At 56.0% G+C, this 23,187-nt stretch overlaps 1 protein-coding gene across 44 annotated transcripts in view; it reads right to left on the minus strand.

Moving 5' to 3' along the window:
• Positions 1 to 22,217, minus strand: part of Srcin1 (SRC kinase signaling inhibitor 1) — a 65,907-nt gene extending 43,690 nt beyond the window's left edge. For 8 of the 44 annotated variants that reach the window (XR_001780031.2, XM_017314671.2, XM_017314670.2 and 5 more), the window contains exons 1-2: positions 20,767 to 21,054; positions 13,682 to 13,744 (exon numbers count right to left, since the gene is read on the minus strand). Coding sequence is in view for 38 of the 44 variants with exons in the window: in XM_017314671.2 (XP_017170160.1) it covers positions 13,682 to 13,744; positions 20,767 to 20,890 (187 nt within the window). In the remaining 6 variants the exon portion in view is untranslated. Of the gene's footprint in view, positions 1 to 13,681; positions 13,745 to 20,766; positions 21,056 to 21,887 lie in introns of those variants that run through there. The other 36 variants (XR_003949481.1, XM_030246163.1, XM_006533765.4 and 33 more) reach the window with 20 other exon arrangements.
• Positions 22,218 to 23,187: the final 970 nt, after the last annotated feature.

Consider the following 23,187-nt stretch of genomic DNA (forward strand, 5'->3'; position numbering starts at 1 on the left):
AAGCACGGTCTAGGTAGGGCTGGAGCATCAAGCCCCACCAGCCAGGCTTGCACCCACACCAGCACTATCCCACTGCACAGCTCCTGGAAGGACAGACCGGGGCAAAAGGAGACATGGCTGGGATCCTGGGATCCTGGGACTTAGCCAGGTTTATGAGAGCCCTCTTCCCTCCACACAACTGCTTACCAGGCCTGCTGCTGGGCCACACTCACACAACACCCAACCACAGGGGGAGAAAAAGAGACTGAGCCACACTAGCTACCTCAGCATCAACATTCATGCATGTGCACGCACATGCCCACAGAGGCACAGAGACACACAGAACCAATACACCAGCAATACACTCAAAAAGAGCCACCACCACCAACACACACACACACACACACACACACACACACACACACACACACACACACACACACGCGCGCGCGCACGCGCGCGCGCGCGGTGGAGACTCCCTACTCATTGCACCAACAGAGAGAGAAGGGAGAGAAGGGAGAGAAGGGAGGGGGAGGGGGAAAGGGGAAGGGAGGGGGGAGAAAAGGGAGAGAGACAGGAAGGGAGGAAAAGGAGGAGGGAAGGGAGAGAGGGAAGGAGAGGGAAGAAGGAGAGGGCGGAGAGAGAGAGAAGGAGGGAGGGAAGGAGGGAGGGAAGGAGGGAGGGGGAGGGAGAGGAGCTACCCTGACACACATAGCACATTCTTCCAGGCTATGACCCAGACGCTTGCATCTGGGGCTCATAACCCCAGAAGACTCAGCACTTCTCACTAAACCACAAAAAAATACAACAGCTCCCATAAGAACTTCAGTCATTGGCTGCACGGGTTTCCCACCCTTGCCATGGCTCTCAACACCCCTCTCTGGCAGGTGTTAATTGTGGTCCCTAAGCTGGGTGTGGTGGCACATGCCTTTAATCCCAGCACTCGGGAGGCAGAGGCAGGTGGATTTCTGAGTTCGAGGCCACCCTGGTCTACAGAGTGAGTCCCAGGACAGCCAAGGCTATACAGAGAAACCTTGTCTCGAAAAAAAAAAAATTGTGGTCCCTATTTCAGACATGGCTGCCAAACTTCAGAAACCCAATGACAAGTCTAAAGCTACAAGTAGCAGAGGTCTAGTGTGATCCCCCCAACATCTGCTGGGTTTGCACTGCCATAACACCTGGGCAGGTGACAGTGTACACTAGACGGAGTGACCACTGAGTCAGGCAGGTGACAATGTGCAGGTGGAGGCCTCAGTCATCACCTTCCAGGTACCCTCTGTACCTTTCACAAGTTACCTTTGTGAGTCTCCCCAGTGAGGCAGACACACAGTGATGGATCTGAAGACACTATTTATAGCTGTATCTGTGTGTGCGATACATAATTTATCAAATAGTAAGTCTGGGCTGGACCTAGGCCTCCCACACATAGGTGGTAGGTGCGCGTCTTGGTCTTCATGCAGGCCCTCAGACAACTGGAGTTGGGCCGGCCCTGAATCTGCTGCCTGCCTGTGGATCCTGCTCTCTCCTAACTGAGCCACCTAGTCTGACCTCAGTGGGAGAGGATGTGCCTACTCCTGCAGTGACTTGATGTGCCAGGGTGAGGTGACATGAGGGGCTCCCTCTTCTCAGAGGAGACGGGGATGGGGAGGGGCAGTGTGAGGGTGGGACTGGGGGGCTGCAACAACGGGGATGTAAATGTGAAAAAAATGTTAATGAAGAAAAAGATAAATAATTTACTGAACTATTTTGTGTCTTGCTCTATGTAGTTCAGGCTGGTTCTGATCATCCTGCCTCAGTTTCTCAAGGGTTGAGGTCTACAGGAGTGTTTTATATGTTATTGATTACACCTTTATTTTCATAAGGATCAGAACAAATCTGAGGGACGAGGGCAAATTGCTGGTTTTATAGATATTATTCCTCAGAATGGTAAGTTTCCTCTTAAGTATATACATAGGTAAGCTCAAAGTGAAGTTGTGTTAACAAAGTAATGCTGAACTGATACAATGCAAACAGTTCCCTCAAACAAAAGAAATGGGGCGGGGGGGGGGCCTTGGGGGGGACGGAATGAAACCTGCTAACTAGGCTAACTAGGCTAGGAACACAAGGGCCATCTTCCTGCCATTCTGTGCCCCAAGAACAGCTTGTGGCAGGACAGGGCAGACAGGGACTGAGGCTGAGGGTGACACAGGGGAGCAGGCTGAGTGCTCTATAGGCATGGACTCCAACCTCCCTTCTCCTCCATGATACCAGAGGGTCATGACCCCACAGAGGATAGGGAGATCTCGGGGCTAAGGGCACTGGGCTCCTCCCTCTTTCCCTACAACGTGTGTTTCGTCCCGCCTTGTTGCTGGACCTAACTCTGGGCCCAGATCACGTGGACTCCTGCTAGCCTTGCTCTGTCCCACAGGACTCTGGACACACATGAACTTCCCTCCTTGCCGACCTCCAAAGATCTCCTCCTTCACCCCTGCACCCCACATCAGCCCTCTTTCCCCATTCCTGAGAGGACATCAACATTTCTTTTTTTTTTTTTTTTTTTAGTTTGTTTGTTTTTGGTTTTGGTTTTGGTTTTGGTTTTGGTTTTTCAAGACAGGGTTTCTCTGAATAGCCCCGGCTGTTCTGGAACTCACTTTGTAGACCAGGCTGGCCTCGAACTCAGAAATCCGCCTGCCTCTGCCTCCCAAGTGCTGGGATTAAAAGTGTGTGCCACTACCGCCCGGCTGACATCAACAATTCTGATGTGGGGCAGACAGTGTAGTAGCCCAAAGTAGGCGATGACCATGAGGAACCCAGGGAACCATCCAGGATGGCTCTCCCCGGATGGTGGTGGCAGGAGGGGGCGATGAGGGGTTCAGTGCCACTGAAGGTCTTTAGTCACTTTAGGTCTGTAGTGGCTTAAATCTCTCCTGGTGACAGTTGGAAAGGGACTGATGAGGCTTGGGTGTCAAGGAGAACAGGGACAAACGCCTTTACTGCCTCCTGGAGGACAGGAAGCACCCATCAGATGTCCAGTACACTGGGGTCCAGGGGGTGCTCTCTGGCAGGGGCAGAGAGGAGGAGGGGCTTGGAATTGATAGGCTGTAGAGCAGTTTAAGAGCTTTAGAGAGCCCTGTGTGTTTGCTCAGAAAGACGGCAAGACAAACCCGGCATCCTAAGTCCCTGCTTGGGACAAGCTTGTCTCTTGTCTTTTTACAGGGTCTGGTGGCAATGGGAGGACCAACCCTGAGTTAAAGAAGGAATAATCAAAGGAGATTCCTTTGTAGTCATTCACTCGATTTCTCTCTTTCTATTTCTCTGTCACACACACACACACACACACACACACACACACACACACAACCACTAGTCTCAAAACTATGTAGCTAGCCATGGATAGCCTTGATCCTCTCCACTTCAGTGCTGAGATGACAGAAATGAACCCCCATGCCTGATTAATGCAGTGCTGAGGATAAAGCACACCACCAACTAAGCTACATCCCAGTCCCTTAACCCTTTAGAGCCAGGGCCCCTGAATTTAGACGGCGGCCAAGCCATTCTCACTTAGATTGAATCGGTTCCCCCTCCTCCCACCCCCAGGGACTCAGCCAAGCAGGCCCTTCCCTGATGAATCAGGGGTCTAATCTGTAAAACAAGGGTGTTAATCTCCAAACCCTGTCCCCAAGGAGCAGTGAGAAACTGAGCCTATGACCCGGCTGGGCATGTTGGTTCCCTGTCCCTTCAGCCAGCTCCCACTATCAGCAGTCCACAGGCTGCCCTGACCTTCTCTGAACTGTGCAGTTTAAGGCTGGCAGCAGGCTTCAGGCCCAGTGACCCAATCAATGGTGCTCCTGATTCAGCTGGGTTTAGGCTAGGGATAGAGAGGAGAGCAGAGGCAGGTGGGCAAGAAGGGCTGGGATGCGCTGTGGGGGATCCCCCTTTTGGATTTTTTAGAGGCACCCGTTCCACATGTAGCAGAGACTAGCCTTAAACACACGGTGCAGCCCAGGTTGGCCTCAGACTCAGAGCACTGTTTTACAGGCATGCCCTGCCACACTGGGCTCTTAAGATTCTTAAAGGGGAAAGTGGAGGTCATCGGGCAGATGCCAGGGACTAAGAAAAGGAAGCATGGGGACCGGAGAAGCAGAAGGGGACCTCTGTCACCTCAGCTCTGCCTGGGTCTTGGGGGAGGGGAAGGTGGCCCTACTGGGGTGATGGGAAGCAGTGGGCGCCCCCCAGTGGCTGGCTGTGACACATGAGCAGGTGCTTCATAGAAACATTGTTACTTATTCAGAGGCTCCCAAACCCCACCCCCCAGTTTATTTATGGGCCTGATTTATTTTTACACACCACTGAATTCTCTTACATGAAATAACTGTAGCTCATTAGAAGAATTAAGATCCCAGCATCTCAGTGACACCATCTTGGAAAGTCCTCACTCTCATCCCCACCCTGATGTCTCCATCTACTCTGTGTCCGTCCCTGTCATCGTCATCCCCGCACCTCCACCCCCCTGCCTGTTGCTGGGCAGCGCTGGAGCATGACATCATCTTCAGAAGAGAATGTGGGAGGGGGCAAAGGAGAGAAAAATGGAGAGGAGATCAGAGCTACAGTGACAGAAAGTGACAGAGAAGGACTCGGAGAACCTCTGAGATAGCCAGCTCCTTTTGCATGGACACCAAGGTCCCTGTCTCAGAAAAAGGGGCTGACACACGTGTTCTCAGTCCATGGTCTGACAGAAGCGGGGTCCTGAATGTAGCTAGAGCAAAAAAGGGAGGGCTGGACAGCAACTCTTGTCCCCACCAGTCAGGGCAAAGGGGGAGGGTGACAGATATTTCAAGAAAGGGAGAGGGCCTGCTTCAGACTCCACAGTACCCTCCTCATAAACACACACACACACACACACACACACACACACACACACACACACACACACGGGCAAGCAACAGAACTCTTGGTGTCCCCTCTATAGCCAGAGCAAGAGGTGCCCAAGTCACCCAGGAGCAGCCCTGAGGCGCTGCCACAGTCAATACTGCCTGACAACTTCATTTGGCTGGCTCCCACTTCAGTCTGAAAGCATGATGAGTTTGAAGCTAGAGGCCAGAGGACAAAGGTCAGAGGCCCAGATCTGCTTCTTAAATGCCAAGGTTCTGAGAGCCAGGCCCATCCTTGCTTGCCCAGGGAGGTCTGTGCTGTGGCCTACGGGCCCTCTGCCCCTCACCATGCTGTCTGTCTGTGGGTCCTGAGGCAGAAGCCCATCTGTATCTGTTTTCTAGAACCAGCTTTTCCGCCCCATACCACAGCCACCAAAGTCATTTTCCAGGCAATTGCCTTTCTGTAAACATTCCTGTGTAATATCCCCCTAAATTGCTAATGCCCAGCGCCCTGTTGAGTCTCCCTGTCACTCTAACAAGAGCCTCAGAGACGGGGTGGGGGGTGGGGGGGGAAGCAAGCTTGACAGAAGATTGAAACAAGAGTTCCCACCCATCTCTCAGGCAGGGACCTCCATACCTGCACCCCGAAACTCTCTATGCTTGGCCAACCCAGCCCTGCTCTGGAAGTCAGGCTGCCTTTACAGAACCTCATCTGGGTTAGAGGGAGGGCAAGGAGGAGGGAGAAGGGGATCCCACAAGAGAGAGATCTCGGAGGGAAAGGAGCTAAAAACACGGTAGAGGTGGTTAGACAATAACGCTGACTTCCAGAGGCAGTAAAGTGACAGCAAACTATCATTACTGGGTCCCCAGGGAAGTCCAGCTTTGATCCATGACAGACAGAGGAGGTCACACAGAGTCTAGCTTCGCCATGGTGGACTCAGCTTCCTGGGCTCTACAGACACAGAAACCAAGGTGGGCAAAACAAGAGTCTGTCAGATGCTGACGGAGCCGGCAGCCTTCCCTTATCCATTCAATTGTCTACAGGGTCACATCGGGAGAGCTTCAGGCCAGACTGTCCTCCTGGGACAGCCCGGGAATAGGAGGGCCAACTAAGGAAGGCTGAACGGTGGGCGTGTTCCCTTCTGGGGATAGGGACAGGGAGGAGACTGTTCCCTGTGTCCCTGTGCTCTTGTTCTTTGCTAGGAAGCTGGGCACTCAGACTTGGATGGACCAAGAGGTGGAAGACACCAGAAGAAGCCAAGGGGAGGAGAGGACGGCACTGGGCCCTGCCATTCACATCCCTGCACAGGCAGAAAAACACAAACCAATTTGCGAAGATTTAAAACCCACCAAAGGCCACTTAGTTGGTTAAACGAGTTGAATCCAATTAAAGGACCTCCTCAGGGTGGGGAGGGAGAGTTCACCTGCCGACAAGGAGCAGTGGGGTGGGGCCTAGGCCTCCCCAGCTCCCTGCGGGAGTTTCTGTTTGCCATTCGGTGTATGCTTCCTGGGTAGGAGACACTAAAAAGGATGGTTCGGCCACCTCAGCTAGTGCTCTGGGTCCTCCATCATGAGCCCAGAGTGGGAGCAGTCTGAGTACAGCATGATGCTTGCCCACCTCAATTCCAAACAGCCTCCAGCTGGGCATTCCCCAGGGGGCAGGCAGGGCACAGTCTTCCTCTGCATTTAGGCCTTATCTACCCCCAAGTGATAGGAGTCTCCCCGGGGCTGTAAGGGTCTCTTCAGGGTGGGCCCTTTGTCTCCACTCTTAACTAAGAAGCCTTTTATTCCATGAGGTGCCAGCTACCCACACTGGGTGGTCCTGAGGAACAGGCCTAGAAGCTGAGGGGACTGATGGCCACCAGAGGGGACTGAGGATCTGGGAAGAGTCAGCCACACTGAGCCTGACAGGGGGCGCTACATCCATCCTGTACTCCTGGCTCACAGGCAAGCCTACTGGTTCACCTAGCCCAACACACGGGGCTCAATAATCCTGGTATGTGTGACCCTACTCAGCTCCTACCTCCTAGACAGGGAGGGATAAAGCCCCCGTAAGGATGCTTTTCTGCAGATCCTATCAGTGTCCAAAAAAAAACAAAAAGAAAAATTGCCAAGGCGCTGTTATTTTCCAAATGTCTTTCACTGAAGGGAAACTGAGGCAGAGGTCAGGAGCCAAGGCAGAAGAGGCAGAGCCCAAGTGTGCTGGGCCTTTGGGGATAAGGACATCTTCATCCTACCTCCACACTTCCAAGACAGCAACCCCCAGGAGAGCCCCTCCCAGGCTTGGGCCCCAGGGCATGAGAGCTAACAAATTCACTCAAATCACACCACACAGCAGCACCCAGGTCCAAAGACACAAGCTAGGGGGTCACAGCGTAGCCTGACCCCAGCTCCCCAGCCTAGCCCGGGAGGGGTTCACATATGGAATTCAAGATTACCTCACCACAACCCTAGCGCACACTCAGCCATGATTCCCATTTCCAAATGAGCCACAAATCAAAATCTCAAACACGCAGCCCTCCCTCTAGTCCATGTTCCTCCCTCCCACACACAGCAGGCAAAGCTGTGGCATTACCAAAAATCACTGAATCTGCAGCTAAGAAAGCTCTGCTCAAACCCAGCTCTGCCAATGCCTGGCATATGACCTTGTGGAGGTCAGGCATCTCGGCAGATCTCAGTCCTCTGTTCAAAAAACCAGAAAGAAAAGCTTCCCCCAGACAGGCGCTCAAGCTGTGCCCTGCACACGGACTTGGGGCCACGGTGTGGCATGAGTGGAGGCTGTGCGCTCGCTCCATCTACGCCTGGCCTCACTGCCGCTTGCTAGCTGTCAGATTGGGGCTGTAGGCTTTTCTCTGCATTTTCACTTCTAATGAAGACTTGACTAATTGGCTTCCCTGGAAAGGGGGAGGTGGACATGAGGGGAAGGAGCAGTCACCCTCCGTCTGAAGTGGGGACTGGAAAGGCTGGAACCGCCCTGGCGTGGGCCCACACGGAACAGTGTTAACAAGCTAACAAGCAAGCTCCTGCTTGCATGGCACCGACATAGCTCATGAGCCCAGGGAAGGTGTCCTGTCAGCTCCTCATCTCCTTGGAGAGGCAGCCAGAGAGGAAAGCATCACCCCAGGGAGAGGGAGAGAGAAGAGGGGGGAAGGGAAGAGAGGGAAGGAGGGAGGGAAGGAGGGGTGGGGGACGGAGGAAGGAAGGGAGGGAGGGAGTAACCAAGCCTCCAACTTAGAGACTGCCAGAGTCCCCTCTCCTCAGGCATGTGTACCTAGGGGCGCTGCACCTGAGCAGCAGATGTGGAAAGAGGCAGAATCTGCAAGACAGAGACCCCACTAGGCCGTCAACCAGGAGCACACGCACCTGTCACCACACCTGTGTGACCCGGTGGTACTACCCCACCCCACCCTAGCTTCAGCCCAGCCCCAACAGCTCTGCTGCACTGCACACTCCACAGCCACTGCCAATGCAAAGGGACACACATGCCCTAACCAGGCTGCGGCCACCCATGGCACTGGTGCCTGAGTCCCCAGAGAGACTGTCCTACCTCTGGGTCAGAGCCGTGCAGCTCTAGCTTGGTGGGAAAGGCAATGGGATGCCAGCTTGGTGGCTGGTGGCAGGTGTTTGTGATCACAGTGCTCAGGAGAGGTAGAGGCAGGAAGATCTGGATCCCTGGCTACCCAGAGCTGCAGGCCAGCGTGGAGTACATGAGACCCTGCCTCAAAGACCAAACCAAACCAGGTCTGGAGAGGTGGCTCAGCGGTTAAGAGCACTGACTGCTCTTCCAGAGGACCCAGGTTCAATTCCCAGTAAAATAGCAGCTCCTAACTCTCACAGACGTGTAGGCAGAACCGCCATGATTCGGCACCTCTCACTTCTCCAAGTGCCTGGTCTGTTTGGACCTAGGCCCCTCCAAATCCCTGACTCACTGACTGATGGCCGCTGAGGTACTTTGCTGGGGTTCCTACTTCTGTTGCTACAGAGACTCATGGTCACCCAGCTTATCAGCAGCTGAACAGCTGACTACTCTCCAGGCTAGATCACTCTAGCCCCCCTGCACTCTGTGCCCCCCATTCCCCATGGCCCCTTGTCCCCCATGGCTAGAGTCCTGAGAGGTCTGGAGAATGGGGCCACAGCACAGCAGCCAGGGTTACAAAAGGCTCAGGAAAGATCAGGCGAGTGAGTCTGACCACATGCTCCCAGGGGAAGTTCTCCCTGTCATCCAGCCTGAATCCTCCTACCAGGGCAAAACTTGGGAGAAGCCAGTGCAGGCTGGAAGGAAGAAGCAAGCCCCATCTGCTAAAACCTGCAGGCCCCTCTCTGCTCGTGTCTGCTCAGTCCCCTTGAGTAAAGAGGGTGAAGCTGGGCTGACGAGATGGCTCAGCAGGTAAGAGCACTAACTACTCTACCACAGGTCCTGAGTTCAAATCCCAGCAACCACATACATGGTGGTTCACAATCAGCTACAGTGTACTTATGTATAATAATATACATGCATGATGCATGCTAGCACGCTGGGTTCCACACCCATCACTACCAAAGGAAAAACAAGCTGAACCTAATGGGAAGGCCCGTCATTCAAGCTACTCAGGAGGATGACCACAAGTCAAGGGCTGCCTGGGCTGCAGAGAGAGTTCAAGGCCAGCCCGAGTAACTTTAAATGCTGTCTCCAACAACAAAGCAGGGAAGAAGGCTGTGGTAGCATCTGCCTGGTGTGTGCAAAGCCCTGGGCTTCATCCTTGGTATAAGAGAGGGAGGGGAGAAAAGAGAGAAGTTGAAACCAGCCAGTGAGCTGCCTGGAAAGCAGAGATACCTGCCATCATGGGCCATGGCCTGTCCCTGTGTAGCCTCAGGCATGACACTTCAAAGGCCATTTGCAGCTATGACTCACTTAGCCCTCACAGCGGCCCTGAGAGGCTGCCGTCTGCATTGTACAGGTCAGGAAACTGAAGCCCAGAAAGGATGACTTTGCCCAAGGAGGGCATGGATGCATAAAGACACCCAATCTCAGAAACGAGATTCTCACTCTCCTTTCCCAGGACCCTCCACTGCTGAACCCCAAGTCCCCATCTGTCCAGCTCTCAATCCCCTGCCCACTCTCCTCCTACTGGAGGCCTGGTCTCCTGGGATGGAAGGGCAGGAAGGCAGCAGCTGGTGGAGCTCTGAGGAGTCCAGGCGGGAAGGGGTCTCCCAGTCCTGGAAGAGTCTCAGAGCTCTCGATTCTCAACCTGGTAGGCTCAGAACAACACCCACCAAGCCCCAGGCTGTGACAGAATTACAAGTCTTCCCTGGTCACTAGCCCCAGGAGCTGCCAAGAATGGAGACCTCACTGTAGCAAAGACCTCCATTATTATGTGGACTCCTTCATCCTGAGTGAGCTGAGAGGAGAGGCTGGACTCTCACAGGGCACCATTCCTTTCAGGGATGAGAGAGGCTGCCATGCCAATGCCTTCCTGATTGGGACAGGTCCTCTCTCAATGATCTGGCTTCCAGTTCCCAACTGCACTGTCCTCGACAGAGCAATCCCCCTGATGTTCACTGCCCTTTCCTAGCTGGTGTCCTTCAGAACTCCAGTGATCCAGACAGGGTCTTAGGAATGTAGCAGATGACCTGCCACAAACACTCACCCCACGAGACTGCCCAGGACAGGAGCAGCTCAGCTTGGTGATCAATGTCCAATGTGTCACCTCCCTGCCACCCACATAGCCTCATCTGGGGCCTCAGGAACCCTGCACTTCCCCCTCCCCCCCATCCCCCCTCCCCCCACACCCCCCCCCACACACACATTCCTCCAGGCCATCCATCTGCCTCAGGACTCCCGGCCCTGCCTCTTAACTGCTCCACACAGCCCAGCAGGGTAGAACCTAGGTGCATACAGCTTATACTCAGAGTCTACCTGTAGTTCTCTGGTTAGTGGCCTGGGGCCCCAGCAGCCCTGTCCAGATGCCAGCCATTTCCAGGACACGTCACTTCGAGGACTGGGAAACCACAAACCGCTGGACCTCTGGGCACATTAACCACACAGTGCCGCCTCCTCCTGCTGGCCCGGTTCCCTCTCTAGGTGCTGTGCCTGCCCTGCTGCCCAGAGCCCCAGGACTCGGAAGGAGAGAGGTTCAGCTCCCTGCCCCCAGCCACTTCCCGCACTGTGCCCGCATCTGATGCCCGTGCTCACGCGGTGGCTAATTCTGGCGTCTCATCAGACGGTAATTATGGGGGAATGAGCAGTGCTGTCATCTTTGTAGCTCGGCACCTGTCACCACTCTGCCATCTCAGGATGGGATGGGACAGAGGCGGTGGGGGGGGGGGAGGTTCTGGAGAAGGGACCATTCCCCACAGTGATCAGCACATATCCCCCCCCCCCCCCCCCCGGGGTCGTCACTGCTATCCCAGTGTCCCTGCTACTCAGGCATCCTGACCAAGAGAAGAGGTCACAAAAGAGATCTGCATTTGTCCCACTGAACTGTTTTATATACTCAGGCACCTCCACACTGCCTGGTACACAACAGGCCTGTGCTGTTTGTCGATTGACTGCGTGACCATATAGACACCAGACACAGTCCCAGAAGTGGGTCCACAAAAGACCCAGTCTATATAGCAAAAAGCCAGGCCCCGTGGAACTGGTTACACCTCCACCAGGACATGATGAAGTCACACCACAGAGGAATGCCAGTGTCAGTTTTCAAGAATCCAGGGAATGGCCTCTGCAGAAAGTGAGTGAACAGCCCAGACAGCATGAGAGACTAAGGCTAGACCCAAGACAGGCTTTGGGAGGACGGCACAGTACCGGAAGGGGCTGGGGGCTGGGAGTTGAACCTCTCTCCTTCAGAGCCCTGGGGCCCTGGGCACCAGGGAGAGGAGGCAGGATTGCAGCCTGGGGCCATCTGCCTGATGGGCATCTCACATGATTTCCTGTCATATTGCCTTGTCCCCCATCAAAGGCAGCATCTTCAGTGCCACTCTGGGGCCAGCGGAGGAAGATTACCATGGGGTTATCATCACAGAGGCTGTAAATCTTTACACCTCTCACAGCATGCCCCGAACTACCAGAAGCTAGCAGTGTCACAGTACCAGCCATGCTGTGGTGAACTGTCCTCACACTCTGCTCCCTTGTCCTCGGAGCCCCAGGGAAACACACTGCCAGTTGTAGGGACTGAGCCCACCCCAGATAACCTGGCTCTCACTTCACTGCATTTTAACAATGCCTTCGTCTGTTCTAAAACCCATCCACATCTTCCACTCAGAGCGAAGCAAGACAGGGCTCACATACCTCTCTGGGAATGCAGAAAAATCTCAAAGAGGTAGTGAGCTCCCCGTCATTGGGGGCATTCCAGAAGCAGGTTGGTAAACAAGAACCATTGGTCCCTCTGCTAGAGAAGGCTTCCTTTCACAGACTCAGCCTCTGCCTCAGCCCCCTGAGGTCTGTCAGAGTGAGGGCTGACCCTCCTCACCAGAGAGGGTTCAGGGAGCACCAGTCTGCTCTGAGTTGCCAGCTCCTCCCTCCCCACCTTCTCAGATAGGAGCTGAGGTTGGGGGAGGGCAGGAACATGGCTGCTCTTTTAGGAAAACGGTAATTTTAATTAAGAGGCAGACAAACGAGCTCTCCGCAGATTGTCTCAGAGCAAAGTTATTAAAAAGCCATCAAGACGGCAGCAGCCGCAGCAGTGAGGAGGGCTGCCTCCCCCCGCTGCCCGCCTGGATTGGGGATCAAGGGGGGCAGAGGACAAAGTCACTGCCAAGATAGGCTCTGCGGTCCCTAACTCCTATCACCCCTGCATAGGTGGGCAGCACCACACAGCACCTAGGCATAACCAGCTCAGACGGGGGAGGAAGCCAAAAGAGACACCACTTTCAAAGCACCCTGCTCAGGCCAGAGCCTCTTCACAACCTGACACATGTGAATTCTCCTCCTGATCCATAGGTCCGAACAATGAGGCTCAGAGAAGGCAATCTGTTTGTCTGAGGCCACACAGCTACCAAGGCTTAAATGGGGATTTGAAATCAGGCTGCCCTGACCTTCAGTGCTCTGAGCTGCTAGCCCTGGGCACAGAAGAGGACAGAGGGCTATCCTCACCTAGTTCTGTAAAAGTGCCTTAAGGGTACATGGCCAGGGAATTGGAGTCTCAGTCACAGTTTGATTGATCCCCAGGGTGACAGTATGGGTCTCAGGATACTCTGTGGGGGTGGACAGGACAGTAAAAAGGAGTTCCCAGTATTACCAGCCCAAGTCAATAATGTGTCAGTGGATATGGTACATCACCTTGTTGGGATGGGAGACAGATGCCACCCCTGGAGGCCAGACGGCTGTTACATTACATGACACCTGCTCTAGGATGCTGTGTGACCCACCCACCCACCAGCCACCACTCCCAGGGACAACACTGGCTAGGCAGGGTGGCAAGGCATGACCCCGCTGAGTCTCCCTCTCAAGCCCTTGGGAGCCTGTGCATCTCGGTGGCTCTCCAGAGTGGACACTGAGGGATAAGGGAACTGAAAAACAAGCCCTGAGGTCACCTGACCCCGCTCCCACCCCACCCCACCCACAGCAGAGCCCCCTGGGGCCTCATCCCTTGGCAGAGGTGGCCAGCCTCTACCCCTCGCCCAGCCCACACGGACACACACACCTACGTACATGCCAGCGTGCTTGCACACGCACACTCACATGCACGCGTGCACACAAACACATATTTGCCAGGCAAGGAGCCCTCCCCAGCATGAGGATCTGCCATCCCCTCCCCTTGACCTATGCCTGCCCCCACCCCACAGCCCTCCCGGGGTAGCTCATCGTGATCCATGGCGGGCAGGGAAGGGTGCTGACTAGGTGGCCGTGGCGGGCTCCCTCCTGGCTTACTAACCTGGAGACTTTAAACAGAGGGGACAGAGTCCTGCAGGCTTCCCTCCCGCCGCTCGCTGCAGCCCTGGGTGAGGGACAGGAAAGGAGGAGAGCAATGAATGAGCTGAGTGAACGAGGGGCAGGAGGGCTGGGCCAGGGGGCGGGGAGCAGCAAGTCAGGGCCTCGGGAGCTGTCCCTTTGGAGGTCACCAGGGCGTGGGGGGGGGGCTCCTCGAAGGATAAAGACCAGGGCTGAGAGGAAGGGCAGGGCATAAGAGGACAAAGACATCATTTGGGGACAGACAGGAGGACAGACAGCACCAACACGGAAAAATGGGGGCCCCCAAGTTGGGGCCCCTGGACAGACAGACAGCCCTGGCTCTCTTTCTGAGCGTGGGGAACAGACGCTTGGCTGGGGTCCCCATTTCAGACCCCAAATGCAGCATCCATGGGGGCCCAACAGCTTCCCCTATCCAGGTCTCCTATGTGGGGCAGGAATGGGGTCAAGGTCAGAGGACCAGCATCACTGTTGACCAACCTTTCCTCAGCTCCAAAGACCTCCCTTTGATCTGTCAGCCCCTCCCAGACCCCAGCCAGGAAGGTCCTGAGGCTGCCAGGAGAGGCCTACAGGTGTTCACACCCAAGTCTTGATTGGCCTTTCAGTGGGGGGTGGGGGGGGGGAAAGCCACCTCCCTATACCAGCCCCAGACCCTCTTGCTAGCCTCGGCAAGGTCTCCAAAGCTTCCCCCTTCCCCCTCCCGTACACACCTCTCTCACCCTACACGGAAGGTCTTCCTTATTCTATCCTGCGCCTCATACAGATAGCACCACTTCTTCTGCCCCGGGGTCTGAGCTACAAAGCCCCTTCCTGCCTGCCATGTGAGCTCAGCCCTCACTTGGGAGCCGGAGCACATCCTCACGGCAAGCGCTGCCAATCTCATGGTTCCAATTTTCCCACCGATTACCCAACGAAGAGACACCCTGGGGAGAAACAGCTGCTGTGCCCAGATGTGGGCAGACTACTGAGAAAGAAAGCAAGAATGAATCAGGAATCCAGCACCCCAGGGCGCCCTGGATGGGCACCGAGAGCAGACGGACAGATTGACTAAGGGTCTCCCAATTCCTTTTGTTTGTCCCTGAGACTGTGTGAATGGACCAGGGTGACCTTGAACTTCTGAGCCCGGGTCCTGATGCTGGAATTATAATTCTGCTTGATCCCACCTCTCCAGTCCCTTCATACCACCCTCCCCAGCATCCAGCCCTCTGGGATGAGTGAAGCAGCTCTGGATTTCAGAAGCTTCAAGGCTTCTTGTAGAATCTTCCAACTCTGCCTGAGTCCCCTCACTGAATCTGGGTGTCCCTTCTGCAAGAGAGCCACCATAAATACTTCTAGGAAGTAAATCAGTGTCCCCAGTAAGTGTCCCTGCTGGGACCACCCAACTCTGGAGCTGGGCTGCAGCCAGAATCACCTCCCATCCAGCCTCCCCTTGCTCAATGTTTGGGAAGTCCTCCCTGAAGTCTAACCTCAGGGAGGTTATTATTACATGCTCCAGTAAAGTGTTTTGGTTCTTTTTTTTTTTTTTTTTTTTTTTTTAAGTCTTCCACCCTAGGAACTAGGAACTGACCCTGGGCTGTCAGGTGGATGACAGAGCGAGCAGATTGGATAAGCAATCAGGTTCAGGACAGGGTACAAGGTTTCCTAAGCTTCCACTGTTAGTGACTTTAACTCCCTAGGAGCCCCTTTCCTGCCCCCCCCCCATCCCCCAATCTAGCAGCCAGTAGAGGAGAGTCCCTCAAAGGCCCCTTCCTGTTTGGCACACCAGGAGTCCTAGGCTATGGAGAACCAGGTCTGGGGTTCGTAGTGAGGATCTATGCCCGCAGGGGATGTTATGAACCCCAGACACTTTTTTAGCTGGTATCTGGGGGCTTCAGGGACACCCAGCCCCCCAGCAGTTATCAGGTGACTGAGGATAAGGGACACACATACCAGGATGTGTACAAAGCTGGGGCCTCACTTCGGATTTAGGATTTGCTGAGCTCCTGTTCCGGGGGTCCTCAACAAAGAGACCCAAGGAACACAACTTCTCTCCTGGCTTGGGATATTCCAGCCCGGGTCTTGCAGGCAGCTGAGCCTGCTGGCCGCAGTTCTCTGGAAACGTGTGAGCGGTGGCTGAAGCCCCACCACCTGCTGGACCCTCAGCATGAAGGAAACCCTGGGCTGGATCATGGTTCACCAGAATGGAGTGCACAGAGGCTTCCAGTCGCTCTTCTCCATCTCCCAGGCAGGAGGACAGATGCAGGCAAGGTATAACTCAGTCAGGGAGTGGGGAGCTGCTCTCTGTGAGCAGCTCGTGTGTGCATGTGTGTGTGCTCAAATGTTTGGCCTTCCGCCATTTCTCCTGGCTCAGCTGAAGCTGGAAAACATTCCTCCTACCCTTCATGTGACAAGGCATTTCATATCTCAGGGGAAAGGAGGTGGGGAGAACTTTAGACAGCTGACAGGGAGCTTAAGACCCTCTATTTCCAACTTCTTAACTTATGTCAAGAATGCTGGAGACCAGAGAGGGCAACAAAGTTGCCAAGGTCACACAGCAACAGAAGAGACACCAGTCTACGGTTCTTTAACATGCATTTTATCTTTGTCCTAGGGAACAAAAGACTCCTCCTTGCTTCCTTTGTTCCACAATGGGGACCCCTCAGCCATCCACAGGAGTTGGCTCCTTGGGGGGTTGGGGGGAGAGCCATGCTAACCAGCTAGTTCCCTAACTGTTATACCAGCTTTCCCTCCCACACTGCCAGGCCCCTCACACACTGGAAACTGTTTCTATCTGACCTCCATTCCCGCTGCTGCAGCGTGGGCTTCTTTCCTCCCAAGCTGTCCTAGGCAGAGACAAGGAGAGGGGAGCTGAGCAGACTTCCAGCCTCCACACCCTACCGCTTGCCTGTGCCAGCACCAAAGACCAGGGCAGGGTGTCCTGGTAGCTGGCCCTATGCCTGGTTTGCACACGGGGGAAGAGGGGCAGATGTGACAGCCTGAATATAGGAAAAGAGCTCTTCTAGGAATTGTCGAACCTAGTCCTCTTCAAAGCCCAGCCTTGGGTTGCTAGTCCCTGCCCCTCCCTAGATCCTCTTCTGCTTCTCACAAGTCAGGCACTGCACTGTAGGTTTTCATCTATTGCCCCACCTATTGGACAATGCTTCCCTAAGTCTAACCTTGTCCCCTCTCACTGCATTTCACCACCCCACCACCCCTCCAGTCCTTAGTGAGGGAGTTCATTTCTGTCCTATCCTTCAGAAGTTATGTCCTGACTCAGTGGTCTCATACTGCCTCCTCTAGGCCACCAGCCTTTATCCCGGTCTGGCCCCGGGTTACAGGGGTCTTGTATTTGAAAGGAGTCACAAAAGAACTAAGGGCTGGGGTCCTGGGCTCTGCCCTGTACTAGGTATGGTGTACAAGTGGGTGGCAAGGAGGCAGGGCCTGAAGAATCGTGGTAAGATCTGGACCTCTGGGGTTCTACACACCATTCACACGCCCAGACACACACATACATGCATACACAGGAACACATGCATGCACATACAAGCACACACTCGTATACACACACATACACACATATGCACACATATACAAGCACAGAAGGTTAAGCCTAGATAGGAAAAAAAAAAACTCTTCTCCCCTGGCCTCTGTGTCTGGAGCTCAAATTCCAGCCCCCATTCCCAAAGTGAGGGAGGGGACAAACAGGCTCTGTACTGTGTCCTGGACTGAAGCCCGAGCAGCCTGATGCACCAGACCAGGCACTTACCATGTGTTCTAGAGAACTCACACCCTAAATGCCTGTTCCTGCGGGATTCCACCCAACAAAGCCATACTCAGCACACGGACCCTGGAGAGGCAGGGGCCAGACCCAACCTTCTCTGGTGCTTAACTTCCATCCTCTAAGACGCTGGAGCCTTGGGAATTGGGCCAATGGGTGAGGGGAACTGGAAAGATGGGCGGGACTCTGGGTCCCATGTGGGTGGTGTCCTTCCCTCGGTGAGTAGGAGCTATTAATATATGCAAAGCATATGCAAATCACCCACAAGAGAGACACAACACCGAAGGAATGTCAGAAGAGACCTTGGAGATCATCCAGCCCCGCCCCCTCATTTCAGGTGAGAAAGGAGACTAGGGAAGGGACTTGTTCAAGGTCACACAGACATCCAGGCCTGAGACAGGATTAGTGCAAGGGCTCCAGGCTCAGTATCCTTTCTAATGGTCATCTGTCATCTGGAGGGTTAACCAGGGGAGAGTGGCCAGGGCCTGGCGCAGAGCCCAGAGGCTTCCTGGATCCTTCTTGCCTCTCTGGAGCCTGGAGGTAGTCTGATGGTTATGGGCTGAGTCTACTGCAAGACAGAGTACCATTAGGGACCAAGGACCAGAAGGGCTGGGGAAAGGAAAAGAAAGGAAGAAAGAAAGAAAAATCTGCCGGGAAGGCGAAAGCCAGAAGGTAACTGAAGTGGGTGGCAGAGGTATAGGGAGCCCAGTGTTAAGGTGAGGCGCCTGTGGTGGTATGGGAGGAGCCCCACAACACACACACACACACACACACACACACACACATGCATCCTTGAGTGTGCTCTTAAATGCACAGCAGCCCCTCCAGCCCGCACTCTGACAGTGATGGCACCTGACAGCCCATAATAGTCAGCTGGCCCATCCCTGCTGAGGCTGCAGCTAGGGCTGTTCCGTGGCTGCTCCCCTCGGCAGCAACCCTTCCACTCAGCCCTAGAAAGCTGGATTGCTGCTAGGGCAGAGAAGACAGACAGAGGGGAGGGACTGCCAGAGAGAGGGGGGGACACTGGCAGAGGAGGGGGAGGGGGGAGGAGAGTGGAAGGCTGGCAGAGAGGGCAGATGAAGAGCCTGAGGTGACTAAAAGGAACTTTTGTGCAGAGAAGGATGCTCTGGGGTCCCAGGGGTCTGAAGGACTGTGCTATCCCTTGGGTATTGGATATAGAGTCCTGACACTGAGGTGCCATGACGTTAGTAGGGTTTGGGGACCATGTCTCTACCCTTCTGCCCATTGCTGGCTGCCAAGAAGTCGGCCCTCCCTCCCTCCCTCCCATCATCCCTCCCTCCCTCCTGCCTCTCTCCCTTGGGGCAGGAGCTGCTTCCCAGCCAAATCCAAAGCCTTCCTTCATCTCATCTTTTCAGAGCTGGGAATGAAAGAAAGGGGGAAGCAAGCACAGCCCTCAAACCCGCTGACGGCCAGATTTTTATTATCTTTGCTCAAATGGGCCCTGGGAAGCCAGCAAAGGAGTCTTCAAAGAGCCCCTGAGTGCCTCATTGAAACTGCACCTGCTCAGACCCACCCATAGCAGGCGCAAGCTAGGGCCCCCAACTCCAGGGACCTGAGCCACAGATACTAGAAACCTCACCCTCAGTGCCATCCATCCAACAGGGGCCACAGGGTCAGAGAGCCAGGCCACACCTGGGCCAGCCGGGCATCTAGGCAGACCCTGTCCCTCTCTAGGCCTGGACAACATAAACGAAGGAGGAAAACAAACACCTTGCCGGGGCTTAGAGATAAGTGCTCAGAATTCCTCGAAAGAGATACTTTTATAGCCAGCCCTCGATTTTCCCCTGGTCCCTGACCTGCCTAGACACTCTCAGGCCACTCCATTCCTCCAGACTTCCCGCAAATAGAATGGATATTCTCAACCACCACTGCTTCTTGCTGTGCCCCCAGCTCACTTGAAAGAGGTCCTTTTATGTGACCACCCTTCCTCTAACCTGAACACAGTCCCTAACTGTTTCAGCCCTCAGCTGAGTTGATCTAGGGTGGAGGTGGGGGCTTGAAAGAGCCCAGCCCTAACCCTGCTCAGCACTTCCAGGGATGGGGTTTTGGCAGAGAATGCCAAGGTTAGCACTCGGCAGACAGCAGCTGTGCCACCCCTGCCCCCAGCCACTGCTCTGACCACACCACTGAGATCGATGCCCGCAGCCAAAAAAGAATCAATGGTTCTAATTAAACCCTTTTCTTGGGTGGGTCCCTGGACAGGCAGGGGGGACACTCAGAGGGACCATGCATCTGGTAGGTCACCATTCACCTTTTAAGAGGCTATATAAGTAAGGGCAGAGAGCCCCCTACCTCCTCTGCTAGGTGAGAGGAAAGCAGAGGGGCCGAGGGAAAGGCAGAAATGGGAGCACGTCTCTAAAGAGCTTGTTCCAGGGGACCCTTCCCCTAGCGAGGCTGCTCTCCCTGCTCCCAGCCTGAGGCTACATTTGTTTCTTCTAACCCACCCGAACCTCAGTCCCAGGGTCATTGGTATCTGAGAACTAACCTCCCAGGGAAGGAAGAAAGAACGCAGGACTAGGGGGCAGCTTTGGACAAAAACCCTCTTGTCCCCAAGGCAGAGTGGCAGGAAGCCAGGGCAAAGCCTTTACACTTGCAGCCAATGGTGCCTGGGTACCAGACAGCCTTGGGGTGGGTGGGGGAGCCCCTTCCCCTTATGTCCAGAGCCCTCACTCACCCTTGCTTCTATACCAGGCTAAGTCACTATCCCAACTCCCAGCCTACCAAGAGCACTCCTTCTGGCTGCATCCCACCCTGACCATTTATCCAGAGTGACTCCATACCGGCCACCATCAACCAAACCCCAAACCCATATGCCACAGTGGCGTCCAGTTACAAACACACACCAGCCGTGCTAGAAACCACCGTCCATCCCAGCTGCCACCAGAGATGACAGTCTCTCATCTCCACAGTGACTAGCTCTATCAGAGACATCATCATTTTTAAGACCAGCCAGAGACAGGGAAGGGAATGAGAAACTGAGGCACAGAGTTAGCCAAGCAATTGGCTCAAGGTCACCCATAGCAAAGATGACCAGAGAAGAGGAAGGTATCTTATCACCCCATCCCAAAGGGCACGAACCCTACCCAAATGAACAGCCCGATCCCTCCCTACAACTGATATCTACACAGTTTCTTCACTTCCCACCTTTATCCCAAACACCTTCTGAGAGGCTGCAGCCGGGAAGCCCCAACTGAGAACCCCATTTCTCTCAAAGCTGGGGTCTGCAGAGCCCACAGATCTGGCAACATTTAAGAGGTACTGATCCGGCTCACCTGGCTCCCCTCGGCCCCCAGGGTCCCTCGGTCCAACCTCCTCCCTGGGAGAACGGGCGCGACCCTCGGCGGTCCTCTCCCACCAGGCCAGGGCGAAGCGCCGGAGGCACTGCCAGGGCTGCATGGGGAGGCGTGGGGCTGGGGGCGCGCACCAGCAGCCACACACGCCCCACAGGGCCCTGCCAGCTGAGCTGCGGAGGCACCCGGCCGGCCCCCTCTACTGCCACCAGCATCCTGCTGCCCCCACCGACAGGACTCGGAGCTGGCCCAGGAGCTTCTGACGTAGCAGGGGGGTGCGTGGGAGGGGAGGGGGGGCCACGCGAGTCCCCTCCCCAGCCCCGCCCCTCTACTTTTCCAGCCCCCTGCAGTCCCCACCTCCACATCACCCCGGACGCCCTACCCAGCTGGGGGCGCCCTTCTTTACCCCTTGCGTCTGCAAGGGGAGGATTTAAGATCCAGAAGCCCCTCCCTCGATCCCTCCCTCTCCAGGGCCCTCCCTACCCACCACCCAGCAAGCCGGGAGCAGGTCCCCAGTTTCTGCAACTCCTGTGGAGGCTAGGAGGTCTCCAGGGCTAGGGCCTCGAGGTGCAGGGGGTGGGGTGTAGAATGCAGCTTTGTATCCTGGCAACACAACCAAACCCAGAGCGCTCTCAGTCCGCTGCTTCCCTGAGGGACTGGCACGAAGGGTCCAGCACTACCAGCCCAGCGCCTGCACCCCATTCTGAGAGCTGAGGCGGGATGTGGTTCTCTTGCATTCATCCCTTGTCCCTTCCCCCTTCAACAACCCTAGCTTCCACCTCGCATGGACCCCTCCCCTCCCCCCGACTCTCTTCGCCATCCCCCTTCACCCACCCCTCCCCCTTACATTGTAACCCCAGGTCCCCTCCCCCCGGGCACCGCGAGGCCCTTCCCGCCGGGTCCCCAGCTTCGCCGGCTCCAGACCCTCTCTGCTCCCTGCGCTCTCCCTCCCTGGCCCGTCCCAGCCCGGCGCGCAGCGGTACCCTGCCCCCCGTAACACCTGCGCCCAGAGCATCCCTCGCCCGGCCGGCCGCCGCCTCCCGGGCCCGGCCGCCGCCCCCGCCCCCGGCCGAGGGGAAAACACACAAAGAAAACAGAAATACCTTCCACTTAAGCATGGAGGCACATTAGGGAGGAGAGAGACAGGGACATGCCTTGGGACGGAGCGTTCCCCATCGGGCGGGGGCGCGGGGGGCGGGGGCCCCGGGCCGGCCTGCCTGGCGCTCGCCCTCTCGCCGCCTCGCGGGCTTCTCGCTCGGCCCCAGCCCCGGGGCGCGGTGCCAGGCGGGCGGGCCGGGGGCGCGGGCCCCGCCGGGGTGGACCAGCTTGGGAGGGCGCCGGCGGCCGGGCGTGTGGGTGCGCGCGCGCGCGGGCGTGTCACCGAGTGTGCGAGAGCGAGTGTGTGTGTGTGTGTCTCTGTGTGTGTGCGCGCGAGTGCGCGCGTGCGGCCGGCGCGGGTGTGTCACTGCGGGCGGGAGCGCGCACGATGCGGGCACGCGCGTGTGGCCGGATGGTACAAAGGGCCGCCGGGGGTGGCGGGGAGCGGGGGAAGGGAAGGGGCACTGCGCCTCCTCGCGCCCTCCAGCAGCACACCCGGATCCCGCAGCGCGCCGCCCGGACTAGGGTGCGGGGCGCGCTCACGCTCCTCCCCCCCCCCCAAACTCCACCTGCTTCCCCCACCCTCAGCGGTCCTCCTGCTGCGGTAGAGACAAATGCGTTGACCCCAGAGTGGCCTCGAAAGAGGCACCTGGGGAGGTGACTCTTTGGGTCTCCAAGCACCCTCAACGCTTTGGGACAAAAAATAAAAAAAGCACTTCGGGTTCGTTGAAGCAGGGCTTGAGGCTGGGGAGGGGACGAGAGAATCAGGGATCGCTCCAGCCAAGGTGACCTCGGAGCGCCACAGTCGTTCTACGCCTGGAGAGCCGAGACACCTACCCCCCCCCACCCCCAGTGCAGCGTACCCCTCTATGGTCGCGCCTCCTCACCTCTGCCCTTCCCCCTTCCTCAGCTACCACTGGGCCAGGGACCTGGCTCCCAGACGCCCCCTGCTGGACGTCCTCCTGGCCCCTACTTCGGATTCCTGCCCCTACCGCAGGCGTGAGCAGGTACTGCGTGAGATTGAAGAGACACTGATCCCTTCTGAAGTGGACCCCAAAGTAGGCCGTCACAGACTCTGTCTTTTCACGCCTCTTCTGGGGACACCTTTGCCATCTCCAAAGCAGCTTGTAGTGCGCCAGGAGGAGTGCCCCACCCTGGTTCACCTTACTGGGCCTACCTGCGGATGATACAAACTTCTCCATCTCCAGCTCGGACCCAGACACACGATGACCTTTGGAACTCAGGCTTCTCCCTGCTTCCTTCCCTCGGGTTCTGTGGCCAGTTCCCTCTCTCGGAAGCTTCTTT

The sequence above is a fragment of the Mus musculus genome, chromosome 11, assembly GCF_000001635.26.
Source record: "Mus musculus strain C57BL/6J chromosome 11, GRCm38.p6 C57BL/6J".
Lineage (NCBI taxonomy): Eukaryota > Metazoa > Chordata > Mammalia > Rodentia > Muridae > Mus > Mus musculus.